Below are 21,984 nucleotides of genomic sequence, written 5' to 3' on the forward strand. Positions count from 1 at the left end.
TAATGTGAGCTTCCATCTCTGCTGTCAAATGAATAAAACTAATCTGAAACCAGATTTGGATTTGAAATTAAAAATGTTATATTGTACTTTGACATTTACTTCCCCATGCCTCATATTGTACTACTTAATTTGTTTTTTGTAATTATTATTATTAAAGTTACAGTTGACTCTGTTTTGATCATTACTGTACTGTTGAATCAGAACTGCAGCTCACAGGATGTTAAACAGCCCAAAGAAACACACCTAACCCAGCCCCTCCCCCCCTGTGAGCAAATAGTGTGGTGAAAGGGTCCAAAACAAAACGCGTCATATTTGACCGACTTTCACAGACTGCACAAGTTAAAGGAGGGGGAGACACCAGCTGGAACAAAATAGAAGTATCTCATCTGTCTGCAGTGAGGCGATACTGCCCTCTACTGGTGCTGTGAAGCAAAGACACAGAGGGTTCTCCAGAGCTAGACAGTCAACACAGCCCTTTTAACTATTATTGAGACATTTACATAAGAATTTTTCAATTTTAAGGTGCAATGTCAATTTGATTCTATTTATAAAGAGCCAATATCACTAATCACAATTTGCCTCAGAGGGTTTAACAGCATACAACATCCCTCTGTCCTTGGACAGTATATAAGGAAGAACTCCCCAAAAAACCCCATTAACAGGGGAAAAAAATTGTAGAAACTTCAGGAAGAGCAAGAGGATGGATCCGTCTAACAGGACGGACAGACAGGCAATAGATGTGTGTACTTATCCAAATCACCATCTCACATTGTACCTCTGCATCACCAGTACTGTCGGCTAACTATCCAACAGCACTTGAAATAACACTAAATTCTAAATGATGCAACAGTACAATTACAAAAGACCATAAATTCAGTTTGTTGCTCAATTCCCAATACTCTAGTTTCAACAAATGCAAATGTTCCAAATGTATGACCTTTTTTTGGTGTCTTACAATGTGGTTTTGCTTTTATTTGATTAAAATCTATATACAATTTTCAAGGAAGTTATGGCCTCCACAGTAAAGTACGTTTACATTTTTTAATAGGCATTCATATAGAAGGGAGCTTCTTAGGATACAATCTCAAATTTGATTGACAAATCTGCAGGTTGAAAATAACAACTGAGCCACTAATCTAAACCTTAAGTGGGGATAAGGAGAAAAAAAAAATCTTAGGTGAGAATTATCTTAAAATGGAAGTCATGCCAAGATGGAGGACCCTGCGATTCACACTTAATCTGTGCATAAAACATATTGTACCAACTCCTGTAGGGACACGAGGTCTGTGAAACTAAGATATTCCCATTTTTCATTGAGGGTTTTTATGTCATAATAACGTAACTCCAAGACGACATTTTAACAAGTTTTATTCAAGAACATTTAGATCAACCATTATAGTCAGAAAAGCTTCAGTCAGAGAGCAGAAACATAACTTAACAGGACTCTTGATCAGGTGACAAGGTTCACATCAAATATGTTTTTTTTGGGGGATGTACCAGTCCTATGACCTAGTAACAGTATTCTTCATGGTATTTTCACTCCATGGTATTTTCACTGACTGGATCTTATGTCAACATACAGTGTTTTAAAACATTTGGTAAGCAATTTGTTATTAGTTACACATTAAAATATAAGATCAGAGGAAAACAATCCCCTGTCCCCCTCAAATTTTAATAATATGCTTTAGCTGCCTTATAATGTTTAAAATAAGATTCAAATCCAACTTGTTGGAAAAACTTCTATTACTCAGCAGTTCAAAAATAAAAAAGCCAACAAAACAGGATTAGACAAACTAAAAATGCCACTTCTACAAGATATGGACGGTAATCGTTTTTTAAATGGATATAAAATGGATATGAACGTGACAACAAACTTTTGTTACATCGAGTGCAAGCCCAAACCAAACCTATAAATGACATTTGTAATATAAAACTTGGTAAAAATACTTATTTAAAACTGTACAATCACCAAGTACACAGAGTGAGCACGTCAACCGTTATTCATTTGGCTTCGGTGGCTTCGGCCTTTGACTCCTGGGGACAGAAAACAAAGCAGCACGTTATATGCATTGCTTGATTTGGTGGTACGACGATACATTCCTACTACAAATTCATCTTATATTCTGTATTGCACTATGCCTGCAAGTTTTATTGAGCCAGGTAGGGACATGTCAGATCCTTTTAATACAAAATAAAATGTGCTTTGTGTGTACAAGTCAAAAAAAAAGATTGCAAATGGTTGTGAGACAGGACTTCATTGCACCAAAACTTAGAATTTCTAAAACTTATTCAGGGAGTAAAATTCAAACCTCTTTGAGGACTTAAACTTTCGGATCTTGCAGACAGTGTGGGGTTTTTTTTAGGTTATAATTATAGGTTTCATTTATAATCACTCATATGCAGGTGCATATTACTTAAAAAACACAACTAGGAATACATCTTTTAAACTTTTGCGCCCTCAAATTAATACTAATACGCTTGAATTAGCCATTTGTGTCCTCAGATGAAGTTAAATAACAAAAGGAATCAGAGTTACATGTTTTGAGGGTTACTAGCAGCTGGGTTTGCTATTAAGAAGGCTACAAATTCATTCCTTCACAATAATATTGTTAGCTTACCACATTCATAGCATTTGTTTTCATCCATAGATATTCTTGAGATAGGCTTACATAATTTTTACATAGATTTTTACATAGATTAAAAATGACATGTTCTTTAATTTGCTCATATTATTTATTAGTTAAACAGCACTAATTACCAGAAGAAAAAAAGGTCTTTCTGATAAAAGAAACAAACCTCAGCCTTGGGGTTCCCATTTTCAGCCTGCTTGTCCTTCTTTGGTTTGGCTGCCCTCTACAAATGACATGACAACTGATTACCAAAAGATCAGAGTTCTTTAGGTAGTATACAATTATAACATGTTTCAGAATAATGATGAAAATCAAGTGTAGCAAAACATCTTTACTGTTCCTCAACAGATCTTTCCCCCTTTCGCCCTGGCACTAAGCCACACTTAATTTCCCTTCAGGAAACTGAGGGCAATAAATCAGTTTCACATGTGACACACAGTACACCACACAGAGATCAGTGAGTGTTAGCAATTTCATACTTTTACAGCAGGTTTTTTCTTCGGCTCCACAGCCTTTTGTGGTTTCTGCAAAACAAAAAGACATTTCAAAACAGAAACAGTGGATCACACAGAATGATGTAGGCTACAGTGACACTGAGCACATTATTAGTTTTAGTTATTAATAACAATCCCAAAAATAATCCCTGTTTTATATTGTAATCACAGAAGGTCGTAGAAAAATAAATTAAATATAGAATGTAGCATGCACGTGCAATGCAAATTGACATTGTGTTTATGCTAATTTCAATTTCAAGGTTAAAGTTAATTCTCGGAGGAAGGTGCTGTTAAGAAACTAAAGAGCAGTCCTTTACTGATTAAATGTGTTTCAGAGGAGCTTACCGTCCGCAGCCGTACAGATTGTCTTCTTTGCTATTGAGACAGGAGAAAGAAAATCTTCAGTTATAACTGCTGATGTACTAGTTTCAGCACATGACCCTAACTTATCATGAAACTGACAGACCTAAAGTGTGCATGAGATAGCTTGCTCTGTTAAAATTAATCTACACACAAAACTACAATCTAGAATTAAACTAAAAGAAACAATTAACAACAAATTTTTGTTATCAATAAATGTAAAAGTTGTCTAATATTGTTGCAATAAAATAGTTTCAAAAGATTATAAATAATATAAACAGTTGGGTTAATTTTTACAGACCTCTGGAGGGGCAGTCTGAAAGACAAAGAAGAGAAAAACACAATATTAAGATTTGAATAACAACATTAAACATGACATCTCAAACAACACTATAATATTTAAATCCCTGGGTATCAACATTTCTGCAGACAACATCTTGCACCGGCAGAGAAATAAACACAAGACCTATACAGACTAATTAAGATACAACGCCGGACGTCACAAAGAACTTCCCGCGCATATTCGAATTCAAATTTGGGCTGTCACCATGACACCGCCTTGGCGCCTTGACAGCTTCCTTTGTTTTGTATCAGTGCGCGCCGACAGACAGCTGTTGGGAAACTGATAAGATTACTACTTTACTAATCTGTGGCTACCGCCATGTCATACCGAAGCCAAACGAAAGCTTGTGGAGGCTGCAAACGAATAAAAAATACATTTCGGTTGAGATTTCGCAAGGAAGCTCGTTTTTATTAAAATATATATATATATATATATATTACATATATTATATATTGATATTATATTATATTATTATATATTTACAAAATGTATTAATACCTGCTAAAGAAATCGCTGCATGCAAAAGCACGTTAGTCCTAATTAAAAAAAAAAAAAAAAAAACACCCCGCTGAAAAAAATATACCATTTGACATCGCTGCATTTTATTTCCTGATGCGCCTCCGTGTAACGGTAATGTCCCACGATTTATGCAAGATATTTTTAGGCCAACCTCGATTAAATTCAAACTGGCTGATGAAACATGAAACCTGTTTTGAATCAACGTGCACGGACTAGCCTGACTTTCCCCTACTCAAAACAGAGTGAGAAATAAAATAAATAAATGCGGGCTCCCCTCCCCCAACCCCTTCCTCATATTGGCAAGTTGTGCTTCAACTTAACGGCACGTAGTGCTTAGTGCTTTGCTATATTCACCGCTCACCAGTGATTTATTCGGTAGATCACGAGTTGTGCATTCATATTAACCTGACAGCTACACCTATAACGTTATATTACAGTGTGTATTTGCAATCTGTCAAGATTCCCCCCTTCCCAACCTGCTGCCAAGAGGGAAAACAGCGCAATGTCAACGGTTACATTTGTCAGAGCTGTGGCGCAGGGCGTGGAAGTACGAATTTACCCTTTATCGGTCGTGTTAAACTGATTTACACACATTTCACTTGACTACCTAGACCGCAAACTTCTATTTTCGACGAATGAGAGGATGCCCGCCCAGGTCTCTGCTGTCGGACCGCCATGGCTGCACCGTTTGTTAGGGATGATGACGTTCCTCTGATGCAGATATATCAAACGCAGCCTAACGGAAATCTTAACTTTACATGAACGTAGTGCACTGACTAAAAAAAATATATATATATTATAATAATACCAAAAAAATCTTACCTTTGCTTTGCCCATGTTGCTGGTAGGAAATGTACAGAAAGCTCACAAAATAAAACCGTAAAGACGGGGTTTTTCTCCGGAGAGATAACACACAACAACCGACCAGTAGCTGTGTAAAATGGCGAATGTATAATGCAAACAAATGGTTTTGTAGTTTACGCTGAAATATAAGAACGAAACCGGTTCGAACCAGTTTTGTGTTTCGGTGTGTGTCATTGGACGCAGACGCGTCACGTGACCCACAGGCACCACCCATTTGTTAAAGAGGCAGGGGGCGGCCCGGAAAATACTGGTCAGTGCCGCCGGGGGGCGCAGCGTCATCGGTTTCTGATTGATTATTAATTAAGATGTCATTGGGAAAATGGCGCCGCTTTAGACAACAAGTAGGTCCAGTTCACCGCGTACACTTCTGTGGGGGAAGGGGTGCTTTTGCATGTGTAGAAAAGCAGTGCCACAGTATGTAGATACTGCTGGAATCAAAGTATTAGCATCAAAATAGGTAGTTTTTTTTTCCAAATTACAATTTTGTATGCAAACAAGGTAATCAGTTTACAATGTGATGCAATCTTATAAACTATTCAACAGTATAAAGTAGTTAATATTAGTTTCACCTTGACAATTTTAAAATACTGCTTACTTGTTTATGCACTAGTAATAATATTCCAATACTGATGGGACCAATTCCTCAGTTGCATGAGGATTGCCTCTCTGAAAATATATAATAGTACTTTTTGTAAATATTAATATTTCCTATTTCTGTGGGGGAGGAATTACTTTTATATAAATAAAAAAGCAATGCCACAGTGGAAAAAACCCTCCTGGAATCAAAATCTTACTTAAGTACGAAATATTAGCACCAAAATATGTAGTTCTTTGTTTTTCAAGTCTCAAAATTTCATACAAAACGGTGTGATACAGTGTTATAAACTATCCAACAGTATAATGTTGTTCAAATAAACTTTACCTTGACAATTTTAAAATACTGCTTATGCACTAATATAATATTACAATTCTGATGGGACCAATCTGCTTTTGAGTATTTGACTTTTCATACTTTAATTATATGATGCTGCTAATACTTGTACATGTGTTTTTACATGCAATTGAGTGTATTTATTCTGTGGCTACTATTCCTTCAGGTAAAAAAAATTTTTTAGTATGTCTTCCTCTTGAGTTATAAGATTGGCTCTCTGAAAATATGAATTACTTTTTGTTAATATTTCGTATTCCCAGTAAGTGGATTAGGATAAAATTCAAGACTGAGCGATTAAAGACTTTTTGAAAAGACCAAAATGAACAAAACCAATAAACAGTTTTGAAAAATATTAGTGCTTCTTTACTTGTGTTAGATCGCTGACTGCCAGTCATAGTTTACCCATCTTTATACAGTGCCCTCCAAAAGTATTGGAACAGTGAGGCCAATTCCTTTATTTTTGTTGTAGACTGAAAATATTTGGGTTTGACATCAAAAGATGAATATGGGACAAGAGATCAACATTTCAGCTTTCATTTCCAGGTATTTACATCTGGATCTGATACACAACTTAGAAGATAGCACCTTTTGTTTGAACCCACCCATTTTTCATGAGAGCAAAAGTATTGGAACATGTGACTGACAGGTGTGTTTTGTTGCCCAGGTGTCTCCCAATTACATTGATTATTCAAACAATAAATAGCACTGGATGTCTGAGCTCAGTTTCAGATTGGGTACGATAGGTTTTGCCTGTGCAGACTGCATTTAGAGGTGGAACCAACATGAAAACCAGAGAGCTGTCTATGGGTGAAAAAGAAGCAATTGTGAATCTGAGAGAAGATGGACAATCAATCAGAGCCATTGCACAAACATTGCCCATAGCCAGTACAACCATTTGGAATGTCCTGAAGAAGAAAGAAACCACTGGTGTACTAAGCAACAGACGTCGAACAGGTAGACCAAGGAAAACATCAGCAGTTGATGACAGAAACATTGTGAGAGCTGTAAAGAAAGACCCTAAAACAACTGTTAGTGACATCAGCAACAACCTCCAGAGGGCAGGAGTGAAGGTATCACAATCTACTGTTCGCAGAAGACTTCATGAACAAAAGTACAGAGGCTACACCAGAAGATGCAAACCACTCATTAGCAAGGCCAGGCTGGAATTTGCCAAAAGGTACAGAGATGAGCCTCAGAAATTCTGGGAAAAAGTTTTATGGACTGATGAGACAAAGATTAACTTTTTCCAAAGTGATGGAAAGGCAAAAGTTTGGAGAAAGAAAGGATCTGCTCATGATCCCAAACATACAAGCTCATCTGTGAAACACGGTGGAGGTAATGTCATGGCTTGGGCTTGCATGGCTTCTTCTGGGACGGGCTCTTTCATCTTCACTGATGATATAACATATGATGGCAGCAGCAAAATGAACTCAGAAGTCTACAGAAACATTTTGTCTGCTAATTTAAAGAAAGATGCAACCAAACTGATTGGGAGATCCTTCATCATGCAGCAAGATAACGACTCAAAACACACTGCCAAAACAACAAAGGAGTTCATCAGGGGCAAGAAGTGGAAGGTTTTAGACTGGCCAAGTCAGTCTCCAGACTTAAACCCAATAGAGCATGCATTTTACCTGCTGAAGAGGAGACTGAAGGGAGTAACCCCCCAAAACAAACAACAACTGAAAGAGGCTGCGGTGAAAGCCTGGAAAAGCATCACAAAAGAATGCAAAAGTTTGGTGATGTCAGTGGGTCACAGGCTTGATGCAGTTATTGAAAGCAAAGGATTTGCAACTAAATATTAAGTCTCATTCACTTTAATCTATTTTAAGTTTATATGTTCCAATACTTTTGCTCACCTAAAAAATTTGTGTTCCATTACAAATAATGCTATCTTCTAAGTTGTGTATCAGATCCAGATGTAAATACCTGGAAATAAAAGCTGAAATGTTGATCTCTTGTCTCATATTCATCTTTTGATGTCAAACCCAAATGTTTTCAGTCTACAACAAAAGTAAACGAATTGGACTCACTGTTCCAATACTTTTGGAGGGCACTGTATGTACTACAACATTACAACTATTAACTAAATATTTGTTGTGAACAAAATAGCAACTATATACAATCATTTTGATTTAATATACACATTACAGTTCTTAATTTAAACAGTATATTTACCATGTTAATTAGTTGAGAGCTCCAGTACTCACATTTACTTGTAGGAATTAAAGGTTTAGTTGATATGGCTGTATGGACTGAAAGCTTTTCTTCAGTGACCTAACAGGAAATTAAATACAGTCATTTGGTTTCCCTTGAGCTGGTACACATCAGCAGCATGGACCTTATGAAAGATATATTTTTCTGCTGCACATGTTAAGATGGCCATAACATTGACATGTGGTATGTAAGTACAAAGGACTGAATCGAACATTGTTTACTCATATCTGACATACAGTAATTGCTTTATTCTGTTAAAGAAAGCTGGTCAAAATCTAGTTATGTCATCAACATCACACTCAACAAACAACACTTTCTTTGGGCCACAACAAAAAATGCAAAACTGTGCTGATTAATCTGGACGGCTGCTTTGGGAACGTCTCCAAAACAGAGGATCTCTGGCTTTCACTCATATAATTTGATCTTCCAATCAATAGCATGCATTTGACAGACAATTTACACAAGTACTTAACTACATTTTGACCAGACATTTCCACGTATTAGACTTTTTTTTTAATCTACAATCATAAATATCAATTTTTTCTACAGCCCCATAGGGGTAAAATTGCCCTCTCGTCTTGTACAGATCAGTAACACAATGAAATCATCCCCAGTTACTGTTGGTTCTTCACTTTTCCGCAGAAAGCCCTTTTGGGAAGAGGACAGGAGAGGTTTCATCCCCACTTCAACATGGGGTGTTGTTCTTCGGAGCCCTCCTAGGCCAAGACGGCGCTGCTCGTTAAGTCATTAAAGAAAGAGTCTCTCTTGTGCTTCAGTGCTTCTAGGAAGTCCTGGATCCGTTCTTCCCGGCAGGTGGTGTAGTGCTGCAGTGCCTCTTGTCTTCTCTGGGCGTCGACAGGCTTCCCATTCCCATGATGTTGCAGGTGCTCTGCTACACAGGCACGATCCGCCTCTAGCTGCTGTAAGACCTGATCTTCTCGATAGAGTTCTCTGGCTTTCTGCGGTATGACACACATTAAAATTCCAATTACAATTGGACTGCTAGCTCGAGAGGTGCCAGTTTGCCTCCTGGGCAGTGCTGAGGTCTTAATTGTTAATGTGACGACAATGTAGATTTACTCACAATAATGATTACATGCACAACGGACTGTACAAGTTAAGTGACAGTTGGTGGAAAAGTGGAAATAATCTATACTTTTTACCAACTAAGCTGAAGCCATATTGACTAGGAAAAAGGTTATCACAGCCTTTGCTGCTTTGCAACAACACCTGCTATAGTTAATTTAATTTTTATAATTCACATTTTGTGCCTGAATAACTGACCAACAGTGGTTGGACAAAATAACAGAAACACTGTGCTGTACAATAACCCTGCAGTAAATATAAATTTTGACTCATAAGTCAAGTCACACTCCCAAACTCATAAAGATAAAACAACATAAGCTGTGCCAAATGGTGGAATGTAACTGACTTGTAACAATGACTTGACTTGCTTGATTTTCACCACAGTGACTTGGAAGGTGCTTGAGACTTGAGTGTCAAGACCTGAGATCTGCTTGTGAGTTGAACATGTGCGACCTACTCCCATCTCTGACCAGTACTAAAGCACACATTCAGAAGTAGTCTATCTTTCCAGTGGGTTGCCATATAATGATCTGAAAACTCACCGTTGAAACTTGTCACTGTCTGATCTATATTAAAACTGCACCATACTCTTTCTATATCCAAGCCTTACCTCAAAAATGACTGTGATTAATGACTATGAACCTTTCATAACAGGTGATTCTTACAGCACCCATTGCTGCCACCTTTACTGAAAGGTTGGCTGGCCACATTCGGCTGTGAGACGGGAACAGCTTTGGTATTTGTTCATTTGTCTCAAGCTTTGATACAGATGCTTCCACCTTATATTTCATCCCTTTTAACTCTGACCTCACATAACCTTGGTACTCTGTCACAGAATAGGTTGTTGCTTCACACTCCCCTTATCAGAACTGAACTAGGAAGAATGTCACTCCATTACAGTGCACCTTGTACAGTATATGGAATAATCTGCAAAAGACCTTAAAATTGGACACTCTGCCATCCTTAGGTTTGTTTAAATGCCTTATTTCTGATCTTGTTTTAATTGAGTGTAAATGCTTTTAACTATACATCTACACCTTAGCATGTTTATCACCTTGTATTTCCACTTTTGGTGATCATTTTTTCCTAATGTTGTTTTGTATGATTTCATTTCTGTTGTTTAAATGTTGAGATTTGGACAGTTGGTTGGTAAAATCCTGCTTTTACATTAATGCAGTCATAATCAGCTAATGATATAACATGTAGTAGTGTAACAGCCACAGGGGACATTTTTATACTTTTAATACTTACACTTACATCTCGTTACTGAAGCAACATTTTCAAAGCAGGACTTTGACATGTAACAGAGTATTTTTACAGTCTGGTTTTTACTAAAGTAAAGGATATAATCACTTTCTCTCCTGCCCCAAGCTCGGTCTGAACGGTCACAGTGAATGACGCTGCGCTAATATAACCTACCTGCTGCTGTGAGAGAGCGAGGTAGATAATTATGCACTGTAAAAGTCCCAAAATGCCAACAGAGCAGGAATAAGAAGGCAAAATAACTCACTGTGCCATGGAGGTGTGAGAGAACGATATCACACTGCACACGGGTGTGCATAGCAAGGGCACATACACACACTGAACTTATGTTGTGAGAGCAGGCCGGAACAAACGTTAGGCACCGTGGCAGTCTACAGCTATATAGTGATACCTATGTGTGTGTTAACGGCCTGGAGCTGACAGTGTATTGCCAACTGCCGAGCATGTTCACTGCTAAATTACTTATTCTTAAGAGCTATATTGTAGGTAACTGGGCTTGCTTGAGTTTCTTAAAGACGTTTCACCTCTCATCCAAGAGGCTTCCCAGGAGGAAATTAAGAATCCTCCTGTCAAGTCGAATCCTTTATCAGTGTTAGTCTGGCAAGTCTCAAGTCCTCGAATTTGTGACTTAAGTCCCCACCTCTGGGGCGTCGGTAGCATAGTGGATAGTGCCGGCGCCCCATGTATAGAGGTGATGCCTCGCTGCAGTGGTCGCAGGTTCGACTCCGACTTGCAACCCTTTGCTGCATGTCAATCCCCACTCTCTCTCTGACACCATTTCACTCTGTCCTGTTCATTAAAGGCAAAAAAGCCCCAAAAAATAATCTTAAAGCAGCTGTGCCAAACTTTTCGTTTTCATTGATTATAGCGCCCCTTTGGTCGAAGTGGTATGACACCCACAGCCTGGTGTCGTAAAATGCCGACTGCAGCCGGCAGTTACCGCATGCATTTGTTTTGGAGAGCGAGAGGATTAACTAACGTCAGGTCAGTCCAAGTAATTAGTGGAAACAGCAAAATTACTCAGTAAGTTCTCCTCTCGTCTTTCTGTTCTGATCTAAGCTGTTGTGTATTTTGAGCTACTAAGGCTACCGTAGTAGTGTGAGCCTCAAGTTATTCTGGGTAATGTAGTAACCGTTGTTGTGCTACTGGAAACAATGAGAAGCAGCCATGTACTTTCGGTGTAAGGAGGAATAAACAGTTAACAAGTCATCTGCTGAGTCCGCATTATTATGTGAAAAGAATACTCCGACGATTTGGGAGTTATGCCCTTTCTCTATCATTTTCATACTGAGACAGCGGTTAGCATGGCACTTGTAGGGGGTCAGTACATCTTGCGTGGAGGGATACACCGGTGAGCAACAGCTGCAGCTGGCTCTGGGACAGGTACGCTAGGTCACTCGGTAAAAGCAAACAAAGAGACGACACGGACGATATTACTCACCCGTTGTCCATCAGCTCCTGCAGGCCTGGGGCGTTTTTTCCAGTTCATCTTAGGAACATGAAAAAAGTTTCAATCACGCCAGGATTAGTGATTGCTGCAAAGTTTTCACTCCTTGTGATGCACACTCTGCGGCGGTTTTCCTCCTGATGATATATCTCCCCAACGATGGTAGCACCAAGTCCCATTCTGTGCAGCAAAATGGGAGCGGAGGATTCAGCCTCTCCTCGCCTGCTCAGCATGCAACACATGGAGTTCCTCATCTGTGTACTCCGGCTCAAACAGTTATGGCTCTGGATCTGTGTCCGCTACAAGAAACTCTTCAAAATCGCGTTCAAAGTAGTCCATTGCAGCTACTATAGTCTGGAGATATCGCTAGGCTAAATAAACAGCTGAGTTTTGTTTACAAGCTACGTCTGTGCCTGCTTACTGGTGTATCCCTCCGCGGATCACAGCGCAGGATGTACTGACCCCCTATAAGCGCAATGCTAACCGCTGAGACCCAGCCACTGGACGTACAGACACAAAAAAGATATCGATCATGTTGTCTCAATATGAAAATGACAGAGAAAGGGCATAACTCCAAATCATCGGAGTATTCTTTTATGTGAAGATACACAGTGAAGACATAACATAATCCTAACACAGCAAAGCTGTTACCTGCAGCCTTCGCTTGCAAAGCTAACGCTACTAACGTTAGGTCAGTCCAAGTAATTAGTGGAAACATGTTAACATGCTAACGTTACACACAAATTAGTAGTAAAGTAAGACCTGTTCATAAATGTTATGGTGTAGCTCTGAATTTCTTATAAACTGAGGACAACTGCCTGCTGTATATTTGTGTTCATGGTCAGAGGCACAGATAATTTTAGATGATGCTCCTTCGTTATCCGCCATGACATCAAAAGTACAACCAAGTCCTCATAGATACATCTCTGGTAAAACTCTTAGGTGTTATGTGTTCAGCAATGCCTGTTGCGTACTGCTTACTCGAAGAACACTGTAAACACGGCTCCTTCTTCTGTGGTTTAATCGCTGCGGGCGCTGCGGGCGAGCATAATCACTTCCGCCTCAGGTGCCGTATTCTAGTTTGCTGACTTCCGCTGTCGGTCCGACCCGAGTGAGGCTACGCTAAATAGCCATATAGAGAAAGGCTTTTTTTTGTCGCTGTTGGGTTCAAATAAATATGCGGATCTTCAAGGGGGGGTGATACGAACTAGGGGCAGTTTTATTAATGGTAAAAAGTTCCGCACAGCTGCTTTAAGGAGGAAGAAAAAAAAAAAAAGTCCCCATCTCTGGTACTGACTGCCTAAATTTCTGGTGCAACACTTACAGCCACTGTGCATGTTTTTACATGTGGCATGGGCAAACCTAAAAACTCATGTGCTGTGTTCATGTGCTGGCAAATAAAAATGGGAGAACTGCACTGGCAGCTATGAGCTGAAGTCACACACAGATCCTCACCTACACTGACTAAAAAGACACCTACCAGGACATTTGCTTCATGACACTGACCTTTGGCATTATGATCCTCTCCAAAGCTTTATTTGCTGTAAAGCCACTGTAATTCGACATATTATTTTGCTCTGTGAGCCCTCTCCAATAGAGAGTCCCATCTTGGTGCCAACTGTGTCTCCATGTAGGCCTTACCTGAATGGACTTGTGATTTAATTGATATTGGAGAATGGCTTCACACAGGTTCCAAAATGAGTACTCCGGCCACAGAACAGACTGAAACACTAGACAAGAGTGGGAAGTCTGCAGAGTGGAAAGTAGAATAAAATCAATACAAGCCTCAGAAGAGGATCTGTGAAGTGCCTCAAGATATAATCAAATCATTTAGTCCATTTGGTTAATACTTTGTATTCCAGATTGCAACCCTAATTAGATGGGTAATACTTTGTTATTACAGCCATAAAAACATAAAATAGTATGTGAAAACAAATAGTCTACATTTCTTAGAGATGTCCTACCTAAACAGATACGGTTACTATCAATTAGAGATGCAAAGTACAAAAACAATCCCCTGTATTTGGTTAATGTTTTAATAAGATAAGGCGGCCGAGTCTGTCATAGCTGGCTAAATGATTGTTCAAGATACATGGCTTTATTAAAATAACCTTTAATTAAAAATCTAATTTATTTTTTCATGGTAAAATCTAGTGGTCTACTCTCATCTTTAATGGCTGCTGCATTACAGATAAAGGCAATAACACACAGAACGTGACTACCAAAGTTCTCTAATTAGAAAGATCCCTACAGAAGTCTTACTGGTAATACAAATAGCAGACTTGTATCATGTCTGCTGTAAAGGCTACACCTGACACATACTCCCAGCTCCTGCAGATATTTTTTTTTTTAGCACCAAAGACAGATGCGGCAGTATCTACGTTAACTAAAATTCTTGTGTAAAATATGTTTGGAGGGAACCTTTGAGCAACACAACCTGAAATACAAGTCTATCTGCTAGTGTTACAGCTTCTGTGCCTGAAAACTAGCTATTACTCCTAAGTTATAATGATTGCCAAACACTCCAATGAACCTGGGAATTCCTTTCTCCAATGTAACTTTAGTGTTTTCAATGTTAAAGGTGTGGTATGTAATGCTGGGGAAAAATAGATTCCCAGATTGCCAAATACAGATGTAGTCTTACTCTCAGGTTGCCAGATACCTCCACTTTGGGTTGGTGGTTCGGTTCGACTCCCAACCCAAAATGGTCGGCATTTGTCGACCTGGGTATGAGACTCAACAGTTAATTATCTTTCCTCTGAAATGCAAACTGATCCTCTAAGAGAGATCTCTCAAGGCAAGAACTACTTTCTGAACCTCACCTGCCAAAGAAGGAAGTCACTGAGTCGCACCTCTCCAGAGGTGCGGATGAGCAGGTCAGGATTGGGGGAATTGTTGCTGTACAAACACTCACTTAGCAACGACTCTGAAACATCACTGAGCACAACAGAACAACACAAACACAGCTTGTTAGAGCAAGTTGCATTATGGATGTTAGCAGGGTGTCATCAAGATCAACTCAGTACTGCTGTTTTCCGATCGTTACCTTGCTTTGATCAAGCCCTGCTCCACTCCCCAAGCCATTTCTCTGACCGCATTGGTGATTTCATATCTTGATGTGTAGGCAAAGCACACATTCAGGAAACATCTGCAAAACAAGGATTTATATATCTAAAATGTTATCTCATGGTGAGTACGGTGGTGAAGTTGAGTCACTAATGAAAAGGGTTATAGTAGCAGAGGTGCAAATTAATAAAACACGTACTTATTGTGTGCCTTGGTTATGACCACAGCTTTGGCAATAACCTGCTGAAGGTCTAGTGGCAGCATGTTCAGGTCGCCCAGCACCCGGATACACACACCATGCTTCTTCAGATTGTCCCTACAAGACATAAGAGAGGTGTGTGAAGAATTCAAGAAAGGCATGAAGAAGAACAGGGAGAACAGGAAGATCACTCATTTTATACAAAAATGCTGAAACATGTATGTCAGTATTTCACACCCACTGAGCGTTCAGTTATTACAGTTTCCCTGAAGCATTCTGCATTCCAGTGCTCTGTGTGAAGCTGGTTTGTCCAGTGTTTGTGTTCAACGCAATAACCCCAGCCACCATCCATCATATGCCGCCCTCTTGGTGGCAGCAGCCTCGCAGTTACACTAAGGTTGCAAGACTTCCTGATACACAGATTGAAGCTGCGGAATAGTTGCATAAATGTTAATAAAATGTTTTTGGTATCAGGACTAATCAAGATTATGTCCAGTATGTCATGCCAATATGATGATTTAATTTTCTAATGTTACTGCTGTACAGAAAAGTGTGATTTTAAGGTGAGGTGGGGCGGGCACGTGGCAACAAGGTCCATAAATTCAAGGAACTTCAAGTACTTTTTCAAGCACTACTTTTTCAGTTTCAAGGACTTCACACAAAGCACATGATTAATTTTCAAGTTCATGCCAGCTGGAACTTAAATTTTATTTTCAGATTTCGGCAGAGCTACATATTCAGCACTGCTGAAGAGGCAGGGAAAAAAAATCACGATGAAAACTGGCTCATTAAGTTAAGTCATGTTAAGTTTAGCCAAGCCAACATAGGCCTAATGGTTTCTTTTAGGGTTTTAAGAGTGGTGCGGAGTAAAAATGAACTATGCCGTCAGAAAGGACACCGACCGTCCTGTGCGTCAGCTCGTCCAGTTGCTCTCCACAGCTTGTTTTACATTCATACAGCATAGGCGCGGTGCAAAAATGCATAGGTGCTGCGCTTGAGCTGTATAATGGCAGGGAAAACCCTGCACAGAGTCATAAACATGCACAAAAAATATTAGGCTGATAGGTCCAGTAGTATGCCAGATTAGATGTGGACAGACGCATACGACCGAACTCATGAATATCATCTGGCAGACAGCGCTCAAAACACCACAGCCAGCACATCAGAATTAATTTAAAAAAAAAAAAAAGAAAAAGCTGAGCTATTTAGTGACTTGACTTGATGAAAAACTTTGTTCAAAATATAGGACAGCTTTACATGCCTCATTTAAATTTCAAGGACTTTTTAAGTACTTTGTTAAATAAAAAAAATGTGAATTTCAAGTTATTTCAGTACTTGAATTGTTCCCCCTCAAAATCAAGCACTTCAAACACGTCAGGCATCCTATGCAAACCCTGTGGCAAGCGTCAAAGCAGGGTGTGACATGTTACTCCTGTTTTTCAAGCAAATATGCTGCATAACAAGCCATGGTATCAGCGTCTGTGCTTTTTACAACGCAGCATTTTCAAAATTGCCGCCAAGACTAACATTTGAACTAGTGTACTTAGCCTCTGAAATCACAGTGTCTTTTAGGAAGCATCAATAAACGCTGTACTTTCAATGAGCAACCATAGCTGATCGGCTTAGCTAACAAGCCACACATGACCGACAAAAGATTTATTTATCAAAAGGCAAGGAATGACTCATCTGTAAAATATTCGTCCCTGTGAAAAGGCCAATCCAAGACACAGGTTTTCTTGGGCCAACATCTAGTGGCCATTTGTGGAACTGCAGATTCATGCACTTAAAACATTTACCATGGTAGTTGTTGACTGCTTTAAATAAGTGTTTATACAGCTATATTTGCAGTATGGAGTACAGTTACAGTATAATTAGAGGCAAAATCTAGTGTATAGAGTCAGAATCAGCCAAAATAGCAATGGAAACAACTGATATTGTGCACTCCCTATTTATAAGTGAGCCTTTGTTCCTCTTGGCCATTACTCAATGGCCAATGCAGTATTAGGTGTTTTTGTGCCAATGTTGTCAACTGTTGTTGTGTCCAGCAGCAGCAAAAAAATCCAATATTTCATCAGTGAAGATGTTTTTAAACACAACTGAGAACTATTTTGATTTAAAAGCATTTAACAGTGGTGTATTTGCCCCGATGAATGTCTTAATGGCTTAAACACATAGGTGTGTTTTTAACTGCTTCTATAACTAAAGAGCCATTAGATATTTGAGGCTTTTTAAGTAATCACCCTTGAATGCCTCAGACTTTTTCAAGCATTTAACAGGTGGTTTGACAAAGTTACTGGCTATTTGCAACCCATATGAAGCCCAAAGACTGAAACTGAAACACGTGTGTTTCAGTCTTCTAAAGACACATAACCTACTTTAACTACACAGCAGTCACTGTATTTGGTTCCTCTCGGCTTTAAGGAAGCTGTGAATCATATGATGCATGAAATGTGACAAGCAACAGCAAAGTGAAAAGCTATTTTAAATCCTCAACTGGAAACTTACCTTTCCTCCAACAGCTTTTCAAACTTCTGCTTGGCCAGGTCCATCAGCCCATCCACCTCATTTTTAGTGCGCTTGAAATTCTCAATACTGAAGGCGTACACTGTCACCTCTTGGATGTTCAGATGCTTACACCAGCGTAATGTCTGGCGTGGAAGGGACAAGAGGTTAGACATACATGAGCAACCTTATTTTGTGGCCAAGTGACGTGTTCGAGAAGACAAGCTTGAATCCTGAAGCAGCCTCACCTCTGCCAGCTTGTTGAAGCCCTGCATGTGCCCTTCCTGGCGCTCCATGTTTTTCTTACGCGCAAAGCGACGGTTACCATCCATGATGAAGGCCACATGTTTAGGCATGGGTCCAGCCTGGGAGACACAACGCAGATCAGGAGAGTCATTTGGGTTATACTGACAGATTCAGCTGAAAGGATTAGTCTATCAACAGGAAACTATTGCGAAAAAGATGCCAATTATTCTCTGGTTATAGCTTCTAAAATGTGGAGATGTCCTTGTCTTTTAAGTTTCATTCATGACCTCTGAAATAGCAGTGTTGACTTAAAGTTGATTAGCAACTTTTTACAGAACTTCTAAACTGAATCTCACAGTCTTCACCAGTGTATGATGTATGAGCAACCTCCATCAACTGATGAAGACTGTGAGATGCAGCTGAAAGCTGTGAAACAAATTAGTGTTTAGGACAGTTTTTACGTATAAAACAAACCATTTAAAGACATCAACTTGGGCTCTGGGAAATTGTTACAAACATTTTGCCCTATATAACAACCCTTATTACAACCCTTCAGTAGTGCTACATTCAAGTCCCAGAGCTAAGCATCCATATTTTGGAAAACCAAAGAACTGGCAATCTTTGAATACCAAGAAGATACTCTTTAACAACACTGCCATGGAGGTCTTTCCAGAATACTCAAAGACAATCCTGCTCATCTGGATGAAAACTATTCAATCTTCATCATAAAAAATGCCAGAAATGACATCTCCTTAATTGTTTAGTGTAAAACAAGACTTAATATTAAAATATAAGATAATACAATGGGACCTCTACTTAACTAATTTCTGTTTCAGGTCATACAGATTGAGCAAGGAAATTTAAAGGGGGGCAACAACTAAATTAGAAGTACTAATATGTTATTTCCATGGCTTAGTTAAAGTGCAATCAGTATTTGTGAACCTGAGGTACCCCAAAGCCACTGACCAGAGAAGTAAGTGTCAAACTTGTGATGCCATAGGGTATAAATTCTGGAGCTGCTCCAAAGACAATGAATGGGAGCCTGATTTTGTGGATCCACAGAATTTTTGTTTACTATTTGATATCAAAATGAGCTTTGTTCTATTGTCGTGTTCTCAGCTCTGAATCAGAAAATGTACCCATAGACTCTGAATATTCCTCTGGGCTCTGAGTGTCATCTATAATATCTTTCCCAGTGCATTCGTCTATGGAGCAGCTCCAGACTTTATACACTATGACATCACAAATTTGAGTTTTAGCACTCTAGCTTGGAGATTTAGGAGAGAGTCGTTCATGTTTACTCATATTTTTGGCACATTTTAGACCATAGTAATAACATGTATGAATTCTGAAAATGGCCGTAGTTCCCCTTTAATCTCCAGCTGTTACCTTTGCTCGAGTTTGGAAAGCAGTGGCACAACTTGAGACATTAGTTGAGAATCTTTTTTATTATACAGTCCAATGATTATTTCGTCATCTGCATGGTTAGAAAAGTCTGAGGATTCTGGAAATACAGGTACATCCAGAACTGCGGTTAACATTGTCTAATCATCCTCTGGGTTTTTAAGTCATCTCTAGGTATTTCTTATAAGGAAAAAATGAGAGATGTACATGCAAAGAGGTACATCTGAATAAAAAGACTTAGTCTTACCTTCAGGATATTGGCTGAAATCTTTTCAAGCAGGTTTAATTCACCTTCCCGTATCCACGACATTTTGGGGCTTCAAACCGTCTAAAAATAGGCGATTAAAATGGTTTTTAAAAAGGTTTATGGATGTCAAACTTGTAACCACAAGAAAAAAATTGACCAAGTCACTGTTTATACGACGATAAGATTATCTATAATGTCTTACTGACGCGTCATTCTCTCATATGTTTGATTTTACATGCAGCCAGTGATTGATTTATCCGTTAACTGCCAGGCTGGCTCACGAGACATGCAATGAACTCAACTGCTGTGAGGCTGTTAAAGCACAAACCGAGTCACACACCGTCCAGAAAACAGCCACTCGTAATGGAAACCGCTTAATTCATTCAAACTATAGAAGCACACATTGTTCTACTGTCTAAATTACAGTAATTTTAGCTCATCTCACAGACCTTCCAACTCACAGCTTTTACGATGACGACCACTTCCGCATTGGCGTAAAGTGACGTAAGGGCGCCGTGACGACTTCCTGTCAGACGTTGGTAGAGTTTAAAATCATGTGGATGGAACCTCCACGAGATGAACCTGAACGCAACGTCCACTCTGGTGTCAAAGATAGATTTTTATTCAGTTATTCGATTAAAAATGACACTTATAGTCATTTAATTAAAACTGTGAGCGTCTTGATATTATTTAAGTAAAAGAAGAAAATACCACAACGTAAAAATAAATAAGTAGGCTGAATAAATAAATGAATAAAATATTTATGAAAGCAAGGCTACACCACAAGTAAAAGTCCTGAATTCAACATCTTAATTTAAAAAAATCTTACTTAGATATCATAAAGAAGCCCCCAGAAGTATCGTCAACAAACTGTACTTAAAGTATCCAAAATAGAATTACCCACACGGCAGAAAAACTGGTCCTGTTATTGTTATATTATTAGGCTATGCATTGGTATTATTGGGCTATTGATACTTTAATGTGCAAGTATAATTTTGCTATAAACTAGCTGAGATTGAGGTCACTTTACTTAGTTTTTATCTTGCTGGGGCAATTCATCTATAGAAAAAATCATGAAAGGAATCATATTAGGGGTTTTATGTTTTATTTTGCAATTCTAAACCAGTAAACTAGCAACCATTGGCCTACCTGTCAAGGTAAATAGGTAGCCTACAGTATTTTTTCTTCTGAAATGTATTGAAATTAAAGTATAAAGTAACATACACTCATACGCTTATACCCATGCTATATAGGCTATAGTACCTGAGTAAATGTGCTTGGCTACTTTCAAAGACTGCCATACACTTAGCCTGTATTTATACTCTAGTTATGTAGCCTACTTTTTAAAATATGAACCATCATGCGGTTCATATTTTAAAAGTAGGCTACATGCGGAACCATCATGCGGAACCATCATAACACAAACAGTTTATGGTGACCCAAAGTGTTAACAAAATCATAAATAGTAGCCTAATAGTTAGCTTAGATATCATGAAATGCATGATAATTTTAATTTATATTTTCCTCTTTTCCTTTTTTGTGGTCCAAGTATAATTTCAGATTAAGATGAATAAAGTCCTCCACTATCCAAGATTTGATGTTCTGAAGAAAGTGACTGGCGTTGATTGGTTTCTTGTGATTATTAAGCCCTAGGGGAAGAATAATATGAGTTCCATCAGCATAACAATAAAAAGAGGTTGTGTTTTAGGATGATGTAATATTACGACAGCATTTAGACGAAGAAAAGGATGGAGACATATTATAGAACTTTGAAGAAACTCCACATGAGATAAAGGCTAAGGATGAGGATGAGTTGCTAATGGAGACAGTGAAGGCTCTGTTGGATAAATATGAAGAGCTAAGACATCCATCACCTATGGATGTCAAAAACAAATTTGTTTTGTTTTTCTTTGTCTATTTATTTGCACAGATAAGAAAACACACGCACACACACACACACACACACACACACACAATACAATAAAGGATCACAAAAGGACTGTGCTTGTGAGATATTTTTAATGAGCTGACAAAGGCTCTTCAAAAATCACGTCAAACAAGAGAAATAAAACAGCAACTAAATGTATTCATTTATTTTCAAATAAAGAAAGAACAATGAAGTAATTAGGAAACAGTTCTGAAAGAAAGAGAAGGAAACAGGAAAAA

The 21,984-nt window shown here is 38.7% G+C and overlaps 1 protein-coding gene across 4 annotated transcripts; it reads right to left on the bottom strand.

Moving 5' to 3' along the window:
* Positions 1–1,351: 1,351 nt before the first annotated feature.
* On the bottom strand, positions 1,352–20,346 carry dhdds (dehydrodolichyl diphosphate synthase). Of its 4 annotated transcripts, none has more exons than XM_033639855.2 (14): positions 20,280–20,346; positions 19,819–19,899; positions 18,170–18,286; positions 17,925–18,067; positions 15,420–15,536; positions 15,201–15,302; positions 14,977–15,091; positions 13,796–13,903; positions 5,169–9,317; positions 3,786–3,800; positions 3,470–3,499; positions 3,110–3,154; positions 2,797–2,853; positions 1,352–2,034 (listed from the first exon to the last, which is right to left on the bottom strand). In XM_033639855.2, exons 2-9 carry the CDS (start codon positions 19,879–19,881, stop codon positions 9,075–9,077), a joined length of 1,008 nt encoding a protein of 335 aa, XP_033495746.1. In that variant the 5' UTR covers positions 19,882–19,899; positions 20,280–20,346; the 3' UTR covers positions 1,352–2,034; positions 2,797–2,853; positions 3,110–3,154; positions 3,470–3,499; positions 3,786–3,800; positions 5,169–9,074. The 4 variants fall into 4 exon arrangements, with proteins under 4 accessions (XP_033495746.1, XP_033495745.1, XP_033495747.1 ...); XM_033639854.2 differs by having other exon boundaries at positions 20,268–20,335; XM_033639856.2 differs by having other exon boundaries at positions 20,159–20,310.
* Between the last annotated feature and the right edge of the window lie 1,638 nt (positions 20,347–21,984).

The sequence above is a fragment of the Epinephelus lanceolatus genome, chromosome 10 (assembly GCF_041903045.1).
Source record: "Epinephelus lanceolatus isolate andai-2023 chromosome 10, ASM4190304v1, whole genome shotgun sequence".
Lineage (NCBI taxonomy): Eukaryota > Metazoa > Chordata > Actinopteri > Perciformes > Serranidae > Epinephelus > Epinephelus lanceolatus.

Excerpts from the sequence above, each read along its gene's own strand:
- dhdds (XM_033639855.2), bottom strand. The coding sequence starts at position 19,881 with ATGTCGTGGATACGGGAAGGTGAATTAAACCTGCTTGAAAAGATTTCA. Across the intron at positions 18,068-18,169 it reads GCTTCAACAAGCTGGCAGAG|ACATTACGCTGGTGTAAGCA; the intron begins GTGAGGCTGCTT and ends CTTCCACGCCAG. Across the intron at positions 15,092-15,200 it reads CAGGGCTTGATCAAAGCAAG|TGATGTTTCAGAGTCGTTGC; the intron begins GTAACGATCGGA and ends TGTTGTGCTCAG.